The 20,175-nt window shown below is 36.3% G+C and overlaps 4 protein-coding genes across 6 annotated transcripts; 1 reads left to right on the forward strand and 3 right to left on the reverse strand.

Annotated features, from left to right (window-relative positions):
• Positions 1-49: 49 nt before the first annotated feature.
• On the reverse strand, positions 50-2,443 carry LOC140863792 (large ribosomal subunit protein uL5z-like). Its single transcript, XM_073267459.1, has 5 exons — positions 2,306-2,443; positions 2,102-2,209; positions 1,964-2,006; positions 860-1,055; positions 50-471 (listed from the first exon to the last, which is right to left on the reverse strand). The coding sequence occupies exons 1-5, from the start codon at positions 2,306-2,308 to the stop codon at positions 273-275; spliced, it is 549 nt and encodes a 182-aa protein (XP_073123560.1). The 5' UTR covers positions 2,309-2,443; the 3' UTR covers positions 50-272.
• Positions 2,444-3,857: 1,414 nt separating this feature from the next.
• Positions 3,858-8,743, reverse strand: LOC140863576 (shaggy-related protein kinase eta). 2 transcript variants are annotated; one of them, XM_073267101.1, is made up of 12 exons: positions 8,570-8,743; positions 7,497-7,589; positions 7,220-7,279; positions 6,866-7,138; positions 6,703-6,777; positions 6,564-6,620; positions 5,556-5,696; positions 5,414-5,464; positions 5,223-5,318; positions 5,059-5,142; positions 4,795-4,896; positions 3,858-4,300 (listed from the first exon to the last, which is right to left on the reverse strand). In XM_073267101.1, exons 1-12 carry the CDS (start codon positions 8,699-8,701, stop codon positions 4,199-4,201), a joined length of 1,266 nt encoding a protein of 421 aa, XP_073123202.1. In that variant the 5' UTR covers positions 8,702-8,743; the 3' UTR covers positions 3,858-4,198. The 2 variants fall into 2 exon arrangements, with proteins under 2 accessions (XP_073123202.1, XP_073123203.1); XM_073267102.1 differs by lacking the exon at positions 8,570-8,743 and adding an exon at positions 8,266-8,501.
• Positions 8,744-10,272: 1,529 nt separating this feature from the next.
• Positions 10,273-15,766, reverse strand: LOC140863575 (sec1 family domain-containing protein MIP3). 2 transcript variants are annotated; one of them, XM_073267100.1, is made up of 8 exons: positions 15,597-15,766; positions 15,291-15,434; positions 14,540-14,689; positions 13,438-13,944; positions 11,370-12,905; positions 11,222-11,290; positions 10,800-10,936; positions 10,273-10,497 (listed from the first exon to the last, which is right to left on the reverse strand). In XM_073267100.1, exons 1-7 carry the CDS (start codon positions 15,642-15,644, stop codon positions 10,808-10,810), a joined length of 2,583 nt encoding a protein of 860 aa, XP_073123201.1. In that variant the 5' UTR covers positions 15,645-15,766; the 3' UTR covers positions 10,273-10,497; positions 10,800-10,807. The 2 variants fall into 2 exon arrangements, with proteins under 2 accessions (XP_073123201.1, XP_073123200.1); XM_073267099.1 differs by lacking the exon at positions 10,273-10,497 and having other exon boundaries at positions 10,543-10,936.
• A 1,472-nt stretch (positions 15,767-17,238) lies between these two features.
• LOC140865337 (phospholipase A1-IIdelta) lies at positions 17,239-18,868 on the forward strand. The gene is made up of 2 exons (XM_073269943.1): positions 17,239-17,731; positions 17,898-18,868. The coding sequence occupies exons 1-2, from the start codon at positions 17,283-17,285 to the stop codon at positions 18,682-18,684; spliced, it is 1,236 nt and encodes a 411-aa protein (XP_073126044.1). The 5' UTR covers positions 17,239-17,282; the 3' UTR covers positions 18,685-18,868.
• Positions 18,869-20,175: the final 1,307 nt, after the last annotated feature.

The following is a 20,175-nucleotide window of genomic DNA, read 5'->3' on the forward strand; positions in this document are numbered from 1 at the left end:
GGGATCACCAAGCAAAACTAAAACGACGAAACGTTAGATCTTTTGTAAATTGAACGCAATGCCATAACACCAAATTATGATGTCCGGTTTCTTAACAGAACAAAATTAGGAATGCAAACCAGGAATTCAACCAAATTGATCATACGAGTACAAAAGATGTATGGTGAAATTGTTGAGAAAAATAAGATTTCTAACAGTCAAAAAGAAATATGTGGAGAAGAAAAATTGCATAACTAAATATGCATTTGGCAAACCCAAGATACATTCTCTAACTAGGTTGCGATGTTGGACGCTTTGTTGAGGATGACACCTTCATATTTCACTTGGAACCACTTCATTGCATCCTCCTTCGTGACCCTGTGTTGGATCCCAACACGAGACTTGCACCTACGACGTCGCCCCACTCGATAACCAGGGCGCTCCAACACAATGTAGAAGTCCATACCATAAATACCAGTCGAAGGGTCATACCTGGAGAAAGATTAGTAAATGCACAATTATTATTAGGGTAACAATGGTGCAAGGGAGATAAATCATTTAATGGACCATAGTAATCTTCTACGGAGTTGAGGCATACAATTTCTGAAAAGCAAACTATAATATGCAGTTTAGGAAGTTATCATTCTTTACTTTTTCCCATAAATAAATAGCCATTCATCTTTCCAGGGAGAGGGTAGAGAGTCTCATAAAACAGCCAATTCCATAATATACAGGACCATGTTCCTAAAACAAAAACATATACCGCAATAATTTTTTTTTTGAGAAACGATCTAACATCATTTACTTTTATATTGCGTAAGTAAAAGATGCAAAGCATACAATTTATAAATATGAAATAAAAAAAGGCAGATATAATTACTTAATTCCAAGATCGATGTGCTCCTGAATACCAAAGCCGAAACAACCGGTTTCACTAAAGTTCCTCCTCAACAGTTCATACTCCTTGACCTTCAGCCCGCTCTCAAGCAGCTGTGTTGCCTTTTCACCCCTGACTGTGACATAGCATGCAATTTTTTCATTACGCCTGATTCCAAATGACCGCACGGTGTATCTTGCTGTCAAACAAAAAAATTAACTATATTAGTAAAACATTAAAAAAAAAAAACCAAATACAGAATTCAAACAATTGACTTGCTCATGAATATAACATAAAGTATCATGCATTCAGAGCATTTGATGCTTCACTGTTAATTATTAATATTTGTTTCTTGATCAGCTTATCTGAGACATACGACACGAGAATTCCAGAGCTCATGATTGGATATAACAGCTTAGCATTTACAACATTCAAGTTGAACCCACAGGTGAGGTGAGAACCGGATAAGCTATTTTACATACCAAATCCAGTATCTACATGCCACTTTATACGATCATATTACAATAAGAAATCAAAGATCGCAACTTTACCAAACATATTCAAGAAAAATCCATGCTTACAACTGCTCAGCTCATTACATAAGAGGCCAGTGAGACATTAAATTTGAAATTCAAATCAACCACCGCACATCACCATTCTTAGATTGATCTGGAACATTTTCAAATCTTTCAAGTTTTACTCACGAACCTACAATCCGTATCACAGGGACAAACTTCACCACATGCACTCACAAACAAGCAAATGTACACAATCTTTGAGAAGTTGAAATACTATCCAAAATGCCTTTTCTTCCATTCAGATTGGACAGATCGAGTCCTGAGAGATGCATTTCAAATGACTCATCCGAGAGGATTTTAAATCCAGTGATACAAATACCTAAAATGGTGGGGGGAATATAACACTCCCCGAATTCAAAACAAGGACAACTGATTTAAACACGCATTCAAAATAATTTATTTCACATGCTTCAACCCAAGAACCCAAAAAGAATTTGCATTAACACCTGAACAATTTATCTTCTTCAAAAATTCCAAGATCCACGACAGGAACCGAAAATGCTGAAAAAACTAGTTGAAAGAGAATTACCCTTGGAGAAAACAGGGGTTTGGCCACTGAGCTGCTCCAACACCTATGGAAAAAAAAAAGCTAGGTATTGAACTACTGAAAATCGACCACACTGACTAACAATTTGATGAATATACAGAATAATTGGATGAGACCTACCTTAGCTGCTCTAGTGAGACGATCTCCACTCTCACCGACCGATATGTTGAGGACCAGCTTTTGAACCTTGATATCTCTCATCGGATTCGCTAGTTTCTTCTCCAAAGCCTGTTTTCAAACATTATCACAAACACACAAAAACAATTTAGTGATATTCATGTGTATAGTAGCATAAATGGATGCAAAACGGGTAGAAGAGGTTACCATGGCGGTGGACGGCGCGGTTGGAGGCGGCGGGAGTTGCTAGGGTTCTGAGGAATATCAAATATGTGCAGAAAAAAAGATGCCAACCCTAATATTATTGCTGTGGACTCGCGGAGAGTAGTGTTTCGTAAATTCACTCTGTCGCAAAATTACATTTTTTTTTACTAATAAATAATAATTAAATAAAAAATCATTTTAACACGTGGTATCATGTTTTTTTAGATTATGGATTATAAGGTGATTAATATTTTTAATTTTAAAAAAAAACAATAGGGATTAATTAATATAATTAGTTATCACAATATAATATAATATAACTACACAAAAACTGTTATGATACGATCTCACCAGTCAATTATGTGATAGAGATCTCCTATTTGAATAACCCACGAAAAATATTATTCTTTATTCCAAAAATATAAATTTTTTTGTTGTAAATATAAATAATATTGACTCGTCTCACAAATAACAAAATACTTGCTCTTGTAACTAAAGTGTGCATGTGCCAAACAAAATATAGTTTGGTTCCCAAGGAGATGTCCAAGTTGATGGAGAGTAGGTGAAATCTTGGCCAGATATCAGGAGTTTGATTCCTCCTGTCAACGCCTTCTTGGACTAGCCTGTCGCACAAGGCTTGCCTAGTGCAGTTTACTTGGCTAGCATAGTTTGCAGGCTATTGCGTTAGTCCAGAGTTTACCCAGCGCGCACCGAAAGATAGCGCCTGCGGGTTCCCATGTCATTAAAAAAACAAAATATAGTTTGATATTATAATTCTAACTACCAATTGGTAAATGTTTTACAGATTAGTTCTAAATGCACGTAAACTTATCATATATATTTTTACATTCATGTGTTGTGTTGTACATATATATATTTTTTCAAAAAAAACCATAAAAACGTACATGAAATAATCTCAAGGTACAAATATTTGAGACGGATCTTCGATCTATGAAATTATATTATTTTTCAACACAAGTATGAATGAAATCTCCTTTCACGTATATAGATACTTGAAGGAGTTTAACAAAAGTCATGCTCTTTAAAAAATATTTGCAATTGAAAGTTTAAAATAAATTCTAAATTAGTGAGAATTGAGATCGAGATGGGTATTTCGATATTTGGTCGACATTTTTGGCATATTATTTTAAGAAATCAACGGGGAAAAAAAGGCCTAATTATCATCGAATGCTCCACAACTTTCGCTAGTGAGATCGAGTTTAAATTTCAGAAGTTTAAATGTTTACAAAAATTTATATAAAATAGTCTCACTAATCAATATTTTGAGATAATCTCATGTTTGAGTCATTCATTAAAAAATATCATTATTTATAACAAAAGTAATACTTTTTTTAATTACTGACAAAGTTGACTCATTTTACAAAAAAATCCGTGAGACAACTTACAAATCGTAGAGTCTTTTATGTTTATGTTTACCAAAACGAACAATTTATAGTACACAATTTTATTTCACATGTCTCACATGACACAGCCATACAGGATGAGAGACGGCAGAATTAAGTAAATCGTAATGGTACAGCTTGCATGCGGAAGATGAAACATAACACACTCAGATTTGGAAACAAATGCAAATACAAAGGAATCCTTACACTAATTTGTTCAAGAAAATAACTGCTCATCTCGACACTAACACAACGATCATATTTGCTCCTACATTTAGAAATCTTTAGTTCCACCAAAACAAATGTACAAACACAGAAGAAACTTGCTTAACTACAAGAAATACTAGACCAATACAATCGAAGTTGCTCTTAAATCAAGTAGCCACTATATATGATACACCATCATAAAGGGATGTCAAGACGACCCACTTTGCTTGGGTTGAAATGCCCTTAAAATATTAAACAGAAAGCTAATGCTTTTGTGCGCCACCGATCACGTTGCAGCAGGATGGGGGAAAGGAAGACTCAGACTGGCTTGCCGCCAAATATGCTCTGGTATCAACTTGCTGATCAACTCCGGAGATGCTCCAGATAACTGCCAGTGAGAGAATTACAGGTTTGCATAAGCGTTTGTTGATGTCATGTTAATAAGAAAACGGTGGGCAAGGCCAGATTTTGAAATGGGAACACATGATGTTCCAATAAGAACTAAGCATTAATTTTGCTCTTTACCAATTCAATTCTGCTTCAGCACCATAATAGAACAATTTATCACTAGCGTTTCAACGAGGACAGAAATTTGTTAAAAACAAAAACTAATTAAAACACCAAGAAGACAAGAAGTAAATTAATTTATGCTGAGTCAACTCCAATAGTTGCCAAGTGTGAATTTGAAGTAAATACTGGTAAAAGATAATAATTTGCAGAAAAAATTATCAAGGTTCAGATTTAAAACGATAATAGAGATTCTACCGAATAATTAAGAACTGGGCGAGGGCGAAGAACAAAATCAATCACTGCCATCAATACAGCGACTCTCTACTTTTGGTTTCCAAAAAGGAAGGAAAGAAACAAGAGAAGAAACCGTACTTCCTGTTTAAAGTTAAAAAGAGGGGGGAAAGGGCGACCATTTGGCAGACGAGCATTGAGTTCCCGAAGCTCATTAAAGAAAGGGTGGGCACATGCTTCTATCTGCAAATAAAAAACATTAATTACATTTAATCAATGACAAATATAGTAGAAAAAGTAGTTACGAAATCTATGTCTATAAGTAAAATAAAAGCAAAGATTATTTTGTTGTTCAGCATTGCTATTGCAATAAAATTTAAAGAGATCGATTAAAATCAAACATACAGCTGTGCATCGAAGGCTTGGTGAGTATTGAAGTAGTCGAGAAGTAAGATCAATGGCCTCAGGAGGCATCCGCTTATGGAAAACCTGAAAAATGATTACTCTATGATAAAAACACTGAAATTTTAATAGACCACTAAGAAATGATATACAGCAAGTAGCTATACTTTGTGCCATGGATGGGCTTTAATTTGGGGAAACCGGAAATCAGTGTAATTTGGATTCATACACCGTATTTCTTCTCGGGTTGGAGTACCAAGAACCTGTGCAACAAAGTCATACATAAGGTGAATGCTACCATATCATCACTCAAATTTCTACTCCATAAATATGTAAGATATATACTGTTGATGCATACCTTGATAATCTCTACGAGCTGATCGACAGCATTTTCTCCAGGAAAAAGAGGCTGGAGTACAAGAAAAATGATATTCCACAAGGAGAACATGAGCAAGTGTAGGCTGGTAAGCATGGTAAGCCAGACTCAGAAAAACACAAACCTGGCCCAGAAGCAGCTCAGCAAGAACACAACCAGCTGACCAAATATCAATTGATGTTGAATATTCTGTTGCACCAAATATGAGTTCTGGAGCACGATAGTAACGAGAGCAAATGTAGGCTATGTTAGCTTCACCCTTCACCTGATAATCGTATAGTTTATGTGGTTAGGAAAAAGCATAATTGATAAGGTCAAACCATTCAAGTTCACAGAGTTTTTAGTATAATAAGCAATATGAGATTCTGAAAAGTGTTTTCTCAGGAAAAGAAAAATCTCTAGAGACATAACGGAAACATTTCCTTTCATTGGACTACAGAAAAAATGGTTAACCACCTTTTAGGATACCCAAAATGGAAAGAAACTATCAAACTACTACACGTCACCCCATTGCTTCAGGGTAAAAGGAGCCAAAAAGAAAGGGCAGAACCCCAAGGAAATTAACATGCAGCTACTGCTGCTAAAGTGAAAAACTACAAATGGGCCTTTCTATGTGGTTTACCAAACCATCCCTTCTTTCGCAAAGCATGCACTAAAATTAAGCTAGTTTTCCCATGTAACGAGTGAATAAAACGAAGTTTGGTATGACATGCCATCCCTCTACTTAAATGATCCAATTTCCAATGTCGCCTACTGTTCATTCAATTGATAATGACAACTGCTAAGATTTCTTTCCCCTGAAAACCTAAGCTTATTTTCCCATGTAACGAGTGAAGAAAACGAACTTTGGTATGACATGCCATCCCTCTACTTAAATGATCCAATTTCCAATGTCGCCTACTGTTCATTTAACTGATAACTACAATTGCTAAGATTTCTTTCCCGTGAAATTGTTAGCCAACCTGCCATGATTAAATAGCTATCAATAACATTGTTTATTGGACAGATTTCTGAACCTAAATTTTTTGACATAACTGACAACCGATGAACAATTACACATATAGATGTGGACCAAACGAGGGCAAACAATCTTCACATCAATACACAGGACTAGACAGAGCAATGAACTTACAAGAGCTTTTGCACTTCCAAAGTCACAAATCTTGACTTGGTGGGTAAGAGGATCAACCTGCAGCAGAGCATAGTATTTTATCAGGAAAATAAAAATTCAGAATGACATTGGCAAGCGAGAGGAGAATCATATCACTAACCAAAATATTTTGAGGTTTTATATCGCGATGGCAAACCCCAGCAACACTATGCATATACGCAAGCCCCCTAAATAACTGAGAAGAATTGGCAGATTTATGCCAGTCAGATATGAGAAAATGTGACAGGAGTTATTGAGAAAATGATTAGTGACATCGATCAAACCTGATAAGTGTAGAGTTTCACATAGACGAGTGGCATCCTTTGATTTGCATTGCTATAATGCTTTAAAACCTTGTACATAGTCTCAGGGACATAATCCATTACCAAATTCAGGAAAAGTTCATCTCTGGTTGTTGTGGAAAAGAAGCAGTGCTTCAGCGAAATCACATTTGGATGATCCATCAACCGCATTAACTGCAGCTCACGATTTTTATATCGCTTATCTTGTAAAACCTTCTTTATGGCCACTGTCTCTCCGGTCTCCAAGCACTTCGCCTGCAGAAATTATCACAACCTTTTAGATCTAAAAATATTTTCTTCTAAAGAAGAAATTAAGATCAAATAAGGAACACAAACCTGGAAAACAATACCGAATGATCCAGTACCCACGACACGCTCTGCCATGTAACTAATTGTCTGCAGAAAAGAACCACAAGCAAACTCTTAGCTCTAGCTAAGAAGATCATCAACAAGCAATTAATCATTTATAAACATCAGAAGGACCCCTTCATCAAGGAACTAAAAAAGGAAATGAAAAATCTCGAAATTTATAAGAACAATCTCAATATCCTTAAATTTTCATAAAACCTAAAATAGCAGCAACAGGAACTCAAAAAAGAAGTTTGAAACCAACCCTTTTGGGCTCTCCATTTTTGCCTCCTATCGTAGTAGAAATTATGTGACCAGTCAGCGGATCATTTCCATCAACTAATGCGGAAGACATATCCTGCAGCACAGACCCAAGTGAATCATTAGTTCATTCGAAAAACAACTTCGGGCTAAGACAATCAAAGTAGCACAATTTGCAGCAGCACCATAACAAAGATAGCTAAATATTGACTGAAAATTCTTAAATTCCTATCTACGCGCAGAATTTAGCAAATATAAAAGGAAGAAGGATGTAAAATGATGACACGTTTAGAACTGAAAAGGCAATATTTGCAACAAGAGACGGCTCTCAAGAAAGCATCCATGCATGCCAGAATACTTGAGAAGGGAGGGATCTACTATATCTTAAGGAGAATCTACCATAAGCCAACTGCGTCAAGCAAACACTCATTCAATTCAAGTAAACTTCATCTAAAGTTCAAGAAAAGCAGCCAGATTTCACCCATAGAAAGTAATGAGCTACATCTAAGCAAAATGAAAAAAAAAATATTAAAAAAACATTGCATTTATAAACATAAGAGCATGGAGAAGGAAAAAGCATATGCATTATCCGGCAGATAAAATTGAAGAACCAAGAAAAAAACAGAAAAAAAAACCTTTTTCTACCCACAAATAAAATATGAAGAACGATGAGAAAAACTAAAATTGCACAAATTTTCATCAAAACGGATGCATCCTACCAAAAAAACCTGATACCCCAACAAAAAAAAAAAACTTATAAATTAGTGGCAGACCCAACACTCTCTCTTTCCAGAAATCCAGCAGAAATTCTCAAACTTAGAACCCAGAACACCCACGTAAAACATTTAACTCTCAGATCTCCAGCATACTCCCCAAATATGCAACCGGGAACCACCATAGATCCTTGTACAAGTAAAGATCCACAGATTGGCGAAGCTTCTGAGCTAGATCGAGGTACCACAAAAGAAACCCAAGCAGAATTTGGGTAAATACACATTGTTAATGCAGAGAGAAGTCCAAATGAGCAGAAAAAGAAGGCGCTAACGGAGGGATGGATGGGGTGGTAGGTTGTACTACCTTGTCGGTTTCCATGGCGTGCTTGCCGGCGGTGGCGAGTGGTGGCTGAGCTTGGTCAAGATGATGATATGGATGATGGTGGTGGTGGTCTGGTGGCGGATTATGGGGATGCTCTACCGGCAACGAATCCATGTGACTTTCTCCTCTCTTCTCTCTCTTATTATTTATATTTTATATATAATATTATTTAACTAAAGGAAAAATATATGTGAAATAGGATTTTATATGAGAGTATTAAATAAATTATAGAGGCTGGTCTAATTTCAACTGAAAAGCCAAATTTGGTGAAAAATATATAAATACTTTTATACATTCTACAATATTATTATTCAGTATTCGTTGTGACAAGAAATATGATAGTTTATTTAAATTTTGGAAATAGTCGTTCTAAATTGGTTGGCTGTTTGAAAATGAATTTAGTGAAAAATAATCTATATCTAATTTATTAGTCTTTCATGAAGGAGATCTCACATATTTGATTCTTATTGTTATTCTATAAATTAAATAAAATAATAATTTTTTTTAGAAAAAGAAATAATACATTTTCACAAAGCACTGTATAGCAAATCAAAAGAGGAAAAAAATGTTCGTATCATCGTATGTAGGGAGGGATATAAGAAAAATACACAAAAAAATTTATAAATTCATTTTACGATTCAATTTTAAGACTCGATTTATTAAAAAAAATATAATAATTAATGTTAAAAATATTATTTTTATTAGAAATATAAATTTCAAAATAAAAAACAAAACATATACGAAGAAAAAAAAAAGGGTTCGGAAAGAAGAAGGCAAACCCACGCGAGTATGTGTAACGTAGGGACACGCTCCGTTGTGGGACTACACCACAACTATTTTTTTTGGATCAAAGATTTGGATGTCTATTTATTTATTATTATTGTTGTTGTTATTGTTATTATTATTGTGGACTACAACTCATGGCAAACATTTTGGATGTGCCTCATCAATTCCTCACTTTCTCACAAATAATGCATACAATTTTTTAATAATAACAATAATTGTTATCATGACATGACCAAAAAGCTCATAAAGCATTTAATAATCATTGGGACATTGCAAACTTATCCATACATATTTACTGTTATTCTTCAATTAGATAGGTGAAGTTTTTTCACTATCAAACCCAGAAAAAAATACCTCATTCGAATATATTTTTCTTCTTCAAAAAAAAAGTGGAGTGAATTATTTACCATTATGAAGAATTGTTATGATTACATATGATTCCAAAATAAAATGAAAAACAAATCGATTGCCAAGAAATTTCTCTCATTTTAATCCAATTAAACCCCGAATACAATAAGATGAGAATTAAATCTGAGTTTAAATTTAATTTCGATTCAAACGAATCTGATTAATTTCGAAGCTCAATTGGTCGACATGAATTTATATAAACGTGTAGAATCATTTGTCTCAATCCATCTGGCACATTTAAATATCCAAATTTTGAAACCCCCCCCACCCCCCCCCCCCCCCCCCCCCCCCCCCCCCCAAAAAAAAAAAAAAAATGACATCCAAATCAAAATTCAAAAGCGAAGAAAACCCATAAGGTCAACATTAGAAGGCCCATCAATAAATTCTTGCATATGGAAGGTCCTCGATTTCCATTAGACCCCAATCATTTCCAAGTAAATATCCACTATAAAAATACATATATCCATCAACTAAGAATAATTGCGGTCATTCTTTCAAAAAAAAAAAGAATAATTGCGGTCATCTATCTACGCCCAACAATTTTTTTATTACATATTGCATATAGCATCTTTCAATCGTCTGCAATAACCTAATATTCAAATGAAAAAGCCCAAAAATCAAAGCCAAGAACAGTTCCTCTTTGTCTCTCGCCTACAATTGCCCACTTTTACTATTTCCTGGGGTGGATTGATGACCAATTCAAGTATGCAAAATACCTACCCAACATAACAAAACTCTCTCTCTATATATATATAATGAGATGATTTGTGAATGCTAATAATTGTACTTAAAAGTATATCACTTCATTATGACAGAAGAAATTACACATGGATATGAGAGGAGGGAAATAACATGGGTATTCATGTATTCACTGAAAAATTGAAACAAAGAGCATGGGAGCATTAGGCACAGATGAATGTCAGACTCTGGCTATAATTACAACAGTGATTGTATGAATAACTAAATCTGCTAGAAATATTTTGTTAATTTAGATTATATGCAGGCAAGAATATTGTACCGGTTAGCCTATATATAGCTGTAATCCCCCAAGAGTAATTCACACATGTTGTTCGGGGTAAGAAAAGTTGTTCCGCCAACAACTAATTCGATATCAGGCCTACTGCTCTCAGTCAATGCTTCCTGCACTTCCCTCACCTAGCAATACATAGGAAAAGCAACCGTCAATTTTCGTGTTCACTAAAAAGGAAACCAGAATTTGGAAACTAATGCCCAGTTCTTATGTTGCAAACAAAAACAAGGTACAATAACAAGAACCACGACAGTCGCATTAAGTTACATAATCAAACTTAAATAAAGAAATAGTTGAGGGAAAAGGAAACCATGATATTATGGAGATAATAGATTCGATCAGGAAAGGAGGTCGGAATCAAGAGGAAATAAAAGTAGAAAAGGACTAGATTGAGTTTAAAGAACACATACCTCAACTGCGTTGATACCCCCAATTACAAAAATTAGAATGACATTTTGCTCCGCCAGACTTGGTTTAGCCTGCAGCATGAAACAGAAAAGTTAGCACTCAGAATAATTGGAAGAAAAACAAGGATAATGAAGTTTAGAGTAAAAGTACCTGTCCAAGGCCAAACCTTCCGAATCCACTTTTAAAGAGGCGCCCCACGGTAGACGAATGGTATTCTAGCCCGGGTATTTCACGCTTTTCCAACGCACTTGTTATAATTTTATAGAGCAAACCTTTGGTTGGATATGAGTCATCACTGTGTTTACTTTCCAACGCCAACATCAACTCGTTCAGAGGGGAATTTCTCCTCATGCTAGATAGCTTGTGAAGGAATTTAAAAAGATTATCCACCCGATCTCGAAGCTCTAACTTTAGCTGCATGTCACCATAAGCTGGCTCTCTGCCTGCGTCTTTTTCAGCATCATTATCATCCTCTCCCCAACTATCCCACTGATCGTCATCAAAATCAACACTATCCAGTTGAGCAGACGAACCTTCCTTCTTCTTGTCAAATTTCATCTTGTTGAAGTTTGCCTCAAGCTCTTCCGATAAGCCCTGGAGAAACTTTAGTTTTGAGACAACTGGGTTTTCTAAAATAGCATCAACAATAGCTTCTTTCATGAAATGTTCCTCTTGCCATGAAAATGGACCACCAGAACCAGAAGTTGGGAAATTCTCGCCGGCCAATAAATACCCAATAACTGTCAGAAGCAGAGCATTTGGAAGAGTAATTAACCCCTTTGGCTTCTCCGTGTTACTGCGGTTTTGCAATCGCGAACCGTCTAAAACAGTCTTATTAATGAGGTCACTAATTTGAGCAGCAAGGCTCTGGATTGTGTCCGCCGCATTTACATGTAGTATCTTCTCAGCACTGTTCAATGCATCCCAGTAAGAAGAATTCACCTCATCTAAAGCATTTAATGCAGCCGCCGCTATCTGAATCATTCCTTTATTTTTAACAAAGCAAGATTGTCTTTTGGCCAGTGCCTTAGCCAATGGTTGTAACTCTGATTTGGTAGCAAAACCAGGACGAATCCTCACATCCAAAGATATATTTTCCCGCCGTAAACTTTCTTGAAGCCATTTCTTTATCAACATGGCCCCATCTTTCGTCCTCCGGTCCAGAATTGCTTCCAGATAAGGTGCTCCACGAAAATTTTCAGTAGAGACAAGGGACCCTTGCAGAAGGTCACTTTTATCATTCAGTTTCCTGCTGAGCTTCATCAACTCAACAATTTGAGCATCTGAGTCGCCGGTATTCCACCCATGCAAAAATGCTTCTATGGTTTCCAAAAGCTGAAAATTACTCTTCGACTCATCTTCACCAATAATTTTTTCAAGTGGAATCTGCACATCGAGAGGAGCTCGTTCCAGTCTAACCGGGCCATTTTTTAAGTGGCTAAGGGACCCTTTCATCTGAGTTAAGGACGTTGTGCGTTCTCTACGAGGAAGTGAAGAAAACATCCGATCCACAAGTGAATCCCCATGACAGCATGGTGTAAGAAGATCAAGCGTGCGGTCGACAAGCAGTAGCCCTGCTGATCTTTTACGGCGACCGACGTCATAAAGACTAGACATGTCAGTCAGCAACTTCCCAACGTTTTTCGACAGATCACCCAGAGAAAATATTTCAAGTTTCAGATCCATCTACATATTTATAATAATAATAAAAAAAAAAAAAGAATCAGGCAAACTTACAAATCTAACACACTGATTTTTTACATCAAAATAAAGATAGAGTTGAAGTTTTTACAGTGAAGAAAATGGCATTAGTTAGAAAATTGACAAATAATCACAACATTTATGAGGACAAGAAACAAATTGGTGCTCGACCAATAAATGGCTGGTGCCTTTTATATATTTAGGTTATTCAAAAGGTGATGAACATAGGTACGCCTCTAAGCTATGACAATGTACTTTTAGAGTACTCGTGCTCTGATATGTTCACACTTCACAGATAAGGTCTTCTCTTCACCTATATTTCTCAGAATTCTTGTCATCTATGCTTCATCTGAACAGTAGGATTTTTTTAATGGAAATTAGAGTTTATGCAATTGAAATTCTAAACTTCAGAAGATTCTCTAAAATAGTCGTGTACTGCCAAGCGATCACCACAAGCGAATGTTTTTTAGAGTTGATTTTGTATGAGAAATTTCCACAAAAGACAAAGTTAAATCACCTTTAACGCCAAATGATAAAGAAATTGAGCTGTGAGAGTCACCCCAGGACTAACATCCTCAGTGTCAGATGGCTTCCCAGTACTTAATGGAGGCAATCCAGAGCTAATAGAATTTTCATGCTCAGAAGATAAGAAACCTTCAGCAACAAATCCTTCTGAAGGTAAGACAAAGACTCTGGGAGACAATGCACATAAAATCAAAGGGAAGTGATGCACTGAAACCATCAACTTTTGACTGATATTATCTGAGCAGGCAATGGAGGGATCTTGCTGTGGAATTTTTGTACTTGTGCCATCAAATCCAGTAGCATCAGCTTCCATTGAAGTTAATTGTGACCATCCTTCATCTTCAGAGGCAGTACTTTCCTTGAGATTGTATTCACCAGTCACATGGGATTTTATTTCTTGTTTCTTAACAACCTCCTCATAATCCTGGACAAGTAAAGATTCATACTCATGGAAAGCATCCGGACCAAGAGGCGAATCAGGATATGCTGAGTGTGACACCTGCAGCGGTCCAGCGGACAGAATATGTGAACAAATCATCACAGAGAAACTATAGGAAAGACAATGATGGAAACTACATAAAGTTGCTATCACCACATTACAAGTCAATATTTAGTGACCAGCAAAAGAAAAGTGAAAGCACTAACAATTTTACAATGTTTAGCGCAATGTGTTTGGACCTGGTAATCGTCAAAAAAGAGAAAAAAAAGATCTAATGGTGGCGTACACGCCAAACTGCAATCTGCTCATTGACATGTTTGATAGTTTAATTAATATAATAATATCATATCATACAGGAAGCTTAGATTATAATGCAGCTCACTGGGTGTAGAGCACATCTATTTATCAGAGAATGCAGCGTTATTCTAAGTCAGCTGTATCCTAAGAAGTTATCCCAATTCCCAACAGTTACATATATGATATATCTCAAACCAGAGATTGGGAATTCACACTCATATCATGAACAACTAATGACTTAATTGAATCCTGATAAGAATTATTGGCGTAAATAGCATATGAAACGACGCATTCATGAAAAATAAAATTGAGATGAAAACATCGAAAAGTAACTTCAAGCACTGATAAAAACAAGAACCTCTGAAATGGACGTATAAATAGCACATCCACGAACGTTTGGAAGTGTACTCAGGCAACGTATTATATAACGATGTGCATCACTTAAAAGCCGTGAAGTAAACACCACAACTTTCTTTGCAGGATCAGAATTGGTACTCCAGCCAACAGCCTAAAACACATGGACATCAAAAAATTCAAAAAAGCAATAGCAAGAGAATAATCACAGATGTGTAGCACATCAAGCCTCGAAGTAAAGCTGCACTATATCCATAAAATACAAAGAGATCAGCAATAAACAAGTACTGTGTGCAGCAACCCTCCCCAATTTTACAACTGTACTTTTATATGTTTCAAACCGTATCACGTCCTTAAACCACTAATTTGGAGCTTTTCCGTTAATTTAGCTGTCATCGTGCATGACATTACTCCACGTAGAAAGCATTGGTGCGACGATGCCCTTCTATCCAAAGAGTGTTGGGCTAATGGTTGATATCATATATACTTAAAACTGCTAATTTCGCGTAACTTTGTAACTCAACCAACCAAAGCAAGCAATTTCTGAATATGATTTTATGTGACAACACAGGTTATGACATCCGATCAACATAATGCTATCCTGAGTAGACCCAAAAAAATTCCAAACAAAAAATTCATGAAGAATTCTAAACTGTATATGCAAAAGATCAACTCAATGAAACGGAAACAAATGGTTCAAGAGAATGCCAAGTTAAGCAGAGGATTAGTAGCAACTAACAACTCATCGATCTCACCTTATCAAGAGAAGAAATGTTCTCCAAGCTGCATACAGAAACTGCACCGAGCTCAAGAAACAAGGGGAATGCCCCGAGAAACTGGAAACTCTCTGCACTACCAGCATCCAAGTACACAATTGCATCTTTAATGTCATCTGAAATCTGATACAAACACAAAAGCACAGAGAAGGTCCGACAACCAGTTAATCCCCCTAAATTTTCTTAAAGAAACCAAGACATTTTCTAGAATTAACTTCATGAAAATAAAGAATATCAAAATTCCAATTAATTCACAAGACGTGAAAAAAAAAATGTAGAACTCACTTGTCTGATGGAATCAAGGCAACATTTGATCACATCGACTGAAGCCATGTTTATTTTGCTAGCTTTTCACTAGAATCGGCGAGGTAATAAAAGCCACAAAATTCATCGGGGAGAAGAGTAATTGACGAGTGATTTCAAATGCCTCGCGAATCGGTTCGCGTGGATTCGATGGAGAAATACGCCAAAATGCCAAGCTTCATAAATCATTAAAATTGTAAATAAAATAAAATAATAATAATATTAATAATAATAATAATAATAATAATAACTTCTAAAAAATAATAATAATGATAGCTTAGTATGAAAATTAATTTAGTTTGGTTATAAATTATAGGGGAAAAAATTGAATTAGGATCATTGATAAAAGGGTATATTTTCACCGAATAGTAGATCTGAGTGTGACTGATTCATATTTTTATTGAAAAATGATTTTTTTTTTAATGAGTTGAATGAGGTGAAAAATTTAAGGGAAAATTGTTTTTTTGGTCCTGTATGTTTGTCACTTTGCGATTTTAGTCCTTTATATTTTCAAATTTCAATTTTAGTCCGCTATCTTTATTTTTTTGGCAATTTTAGTCCTTTTTCCGACGTGGCGCTGATGTGACACCAATTCAGTGCTGATGTGGATCTGACGTGTACAGTGCCACGTAAGAATTTTCGAATAAAAAGGACCGAAATTGCCAAAAATTGTAACATAAAGAACTAAAACTGAAATATGAAAATATAGAGGACCAAAATCGCAAAGTGACAAACATACATGATCAAATTTGCAGTTTTCCCAAAATTTAAACATACAATTTTGTTTGAAGAGTTTTTGTGTTCCTAAAAAAAATCAGATCTCAATATCATTTTAATTTTAGTAATTAACTAGTAAACTGCCTAAAATAATAATCATATTTGATAATATATATTTTTTATTTATTAAATGTTTAATTTTATTTTGTTCTCTAATTATTTTACTATATTATTATAATAGATACCTTTTAATTAATTACATTTTAATTAATTGTTGAAATTTGAGATAAATTTACAATTATCTTAATTTAATTTACAATTAAACCAAAATTATTAGGTAAATTTAATCATATATACGATCTTATTTTTTTTAACTATTAGATGTTTTCTTATTTACTGAAATAGAAAAAAAAAATGGAGATGCTTCAGTACTTTTATCTAACTTATTAACGAAATAAATTTTGGAGTGAAATAGAAATTTTTTTGATGTAATTAGTAATTACTAATTAACATGCTACAGCGATTATTAAAGAGGCCTGCAAGAATGTTTCAGGAAAAAAAAAAAAAGATGGAAGGGTAATCACATTATTTTTTAAATACTTGTTTTAAAAAAATAATAAAAAAAAGAAAGGGGATTGGAATTTGGAAAGCAAGGAAAAGTCTTCAACGTTGGGAAAATCTGGAGCGCAGTAACTTTTATCTCATGGAACGGAGTTCTTTTGTAATTAAATATGTCTTTTTGGCGTAGTTTACAAAAGACATATATATATATATATATTACATTGTAATCTTTTAAAGTTAAATATTAATTGTGTTTTGCTGAATAAAAAAAAAAAAAATTTGTGGGTCCCACAGAAATAATTTCCCATTACGATCATACAAACAAACACCTTATCTTGACTGCACAATGCCACTCTTTGAGCTTCAAATTTATCGATTTGCATAAAATCGATGGCAGAAGAACCTTCATGGGAACAACTGTTGGGCAGCAAGAAGTGGGAGGGCCTTCTCGACCCATTGGATCTCAGCCTCCGCCGCCTGATCCTCCGCTGCGGCGACTTCATCCAGGGGACCTACGACGCCTTCAATAACGACGCCAACTCCAAGTACGCCGGCAGCAGCAGGTATGGCAAGAAATCTTTCTTTCAAAAGGTAATGCTCGAGTCGGCTTCCGATTATCAGGTCTCCTGTTTCCTTTACGCCACCGCGAGGGTCAGCGCCGTCAAGGCGCTGTTTCTGCATTCCATGTCGCGCGAGGCTTGGGACAGGGAATCCAACTGGATTGGCTACATTGCTGTCACCACTGACGAAGTTAGCCAAGCCTTGGGCCGCCGCGAGATCTACGTTGTTTGGCGGGGCACCACCAGAAGTTATGAGTGGATCGACGTATTCGGCGCCAGGTAAATTTCCATTATTCTAGATGCTTCGTTATCCCATGTGGAGCATCATTAATCATTCATATTTTTGTGAAGGTTTGTAGCTAATTACTTTTGAAATACGAGATAGGACCTCAAAGATCCAAACTTTTGTCCATTTATTGTGTTCTTTTATCGTTCATTACGGCAGACCTGAGTCTGCGAAGCAGTTGCTGCGTCCAAGAACATGGGAGAAAAAAGATGTAGATAGCAGCAGCAGTAGTGATAGTGATGGAGATGATGAAAAAGTGCCTAAAGTTATGAAGGGTTGGCTCACTATCTACGTCTCGAATGATCCGAATTCGTCCTTCACCAAACTGAGCGCAAGAACTCAGGTTCTGAAAAAGGTAGAAGAGTTGAGAAACCAGTATAAAAACGAAAGCTTGAGCATAACACTAACAGGGCACAGTCTCGGCGCTTGTTTAGCAATATTAGCTGCTTTCGACATAGTCGAAAACGGGGTTCACAATATCCCTGTTTCGGCTATTGTGTTCGGATGCCCACAAGTAGGGAACAAGGCTTTTGTCGAGAGAGTGAATCGGTATCCGAATCTGAACGTTTTGCATGTCAGGAACAAAATCGATTTGATTCCAATGTATCCTAGTTCTTTGCTGAGGTACAAGAACACTGGAATTGAGCTGGAGATTGATAACAGAAAATCTCCGAGCTTGAAGGATTCGAAGAACCCGAGCGATTGGCATAATCTGCAGGCGATGCTGCACGTTGTGGCGGGTTGGAACGGCGCGGACGGGGAGTTCGAATTGAAGGTGAAGAGGAGCTTAGGATTGGTGAACAAGTCGAGCGCGATTCTGAAGGATGAGTATTTGATTCCGGGTTCTTGGTGGGTTGAGAAGAACAGAGGAATGGTTCTTGACGAGAATGGAGATTGGGTTTTGACACCACCTTCTGAGGAGGATCAACCCGTGCCTGAATTCTAAAAGAAACTAATGAGTTTCTTGCCAAAGATTGAGATTAAGATTAGACCAAGTACTTCAATTGAATCTTGTGCTGTATTCTTCCAAATCTTCGTAAAATGTTACACGGTGTTATGTATAATTGTTAAACATCTGTATAAAAATGGGCTTGATGCAAGCTGTGTTGATGGGTAGAATTCAATATTGTTGAGTTTCCTTTGATAATAAAGATGACAATGGGTCGGGTCTAGACCCGGTTAAGCAGTTCCGGGGCGTGTCTTGGGTTTAGTCAAACCCGCTTCAGACCCATCCCACCTCGCCAAATTTTATATATATATATATATATAGAGAGATAGAGTAATTCTCAGCTGCCCAATCATTTTTGCCCACTTCGTTCTCGATGTACGTTTTAGTTGTTTTTTTTTTTCGTATCACTAAAACACGGTACCAGATTTTAGTTGTCGGGGACGAGTTAGACAACATTGGTTGAGCAGCTGAAAATTTCTATATATATATATATATATATATATATATTTAGTTTCTTTCAAGTGCCCACCTACCATGCCCACCAATGATGTGGCACTATTCTATTGGACCTACAGTTTCTCATATCTTTATCATATCCAATAGAATAGTGTCACATCATTGGTGGGCATGATGGTGGGCATAGCAGGTGGGCACTTGAAAGAAACTCATATATATATATATATATCAGTTTTGATTCACGTGCACCCGTGCCCAAAAAAAATTCGATTGCCTTGAAATTTTCACGAGAGGGTCGTCTCGAAAATGCAAATCCAACGATATATCATATGATACAAATGTCAATCTCCGTGGTTGGAAATATAAAGATGGCCGAAAATTGCATATTTCACATAATTTCTTGCATATTTCACCTAATTTTCGGTCATCTTCACATTTTCGACCACCGAGATTTAAATTTATATCATATGATATATCGTTGGATTCACATTTTCGAGACGACCCTACCGTGAAAATTTCAAGGCAATCGGAGTTATTTTGGACACGAGTGCAAATGGATCCCCGCATCCTAGGTACATGGGATCAAAACTGATATACACATATATATATATATAGTAATGATACCCCGCACATAGGGTTCGGGGAATACATAGGCGTCAACTGACGTGACACCCATGTCATTAATTTTTTTTAAAAAAAATTAAGAATTTCACTCACTTTCCCTACCAATCACCTTCACCATGACACCTCACACAATCCCACCACCTTCTCACCCCATCCAGTACTCACCCACTAGCGGTTTCACGGAGGATGATTGGCGCACCGCTCGTGGGGGTGGCCGGTCGCCGAGGTGGTGCCCTTCACCATCACACGATGACCACCCCTCCACCGGCCGACCTCCCTTTAACTATCCAAACTCCGATTTAGAATGCGCTCATCCCACGAACGAAAGCCCTTAGGTTAGAGTTTAGACCTCCGATCTTGGCACCATGCACCGACAATTTTAGATCTAGAGTTTGTCTTATTTCAAAC

The sequence above is a fragment of the Henckelia pumila genome, chromosome 4 (assembly GCF_033568475.1).
Source record: "Henckelia pumila isolate YLH828 chromosome 4, ASM3356847v2, whole genome shotgun sequence".
NCBI classification, from domain to species: Eukaryota; Viridiplantae; Streptophyta; class Magnoliopsida; order Lamiales; family Gesneriaceae; genus Henckelia; species Henckelia pumila.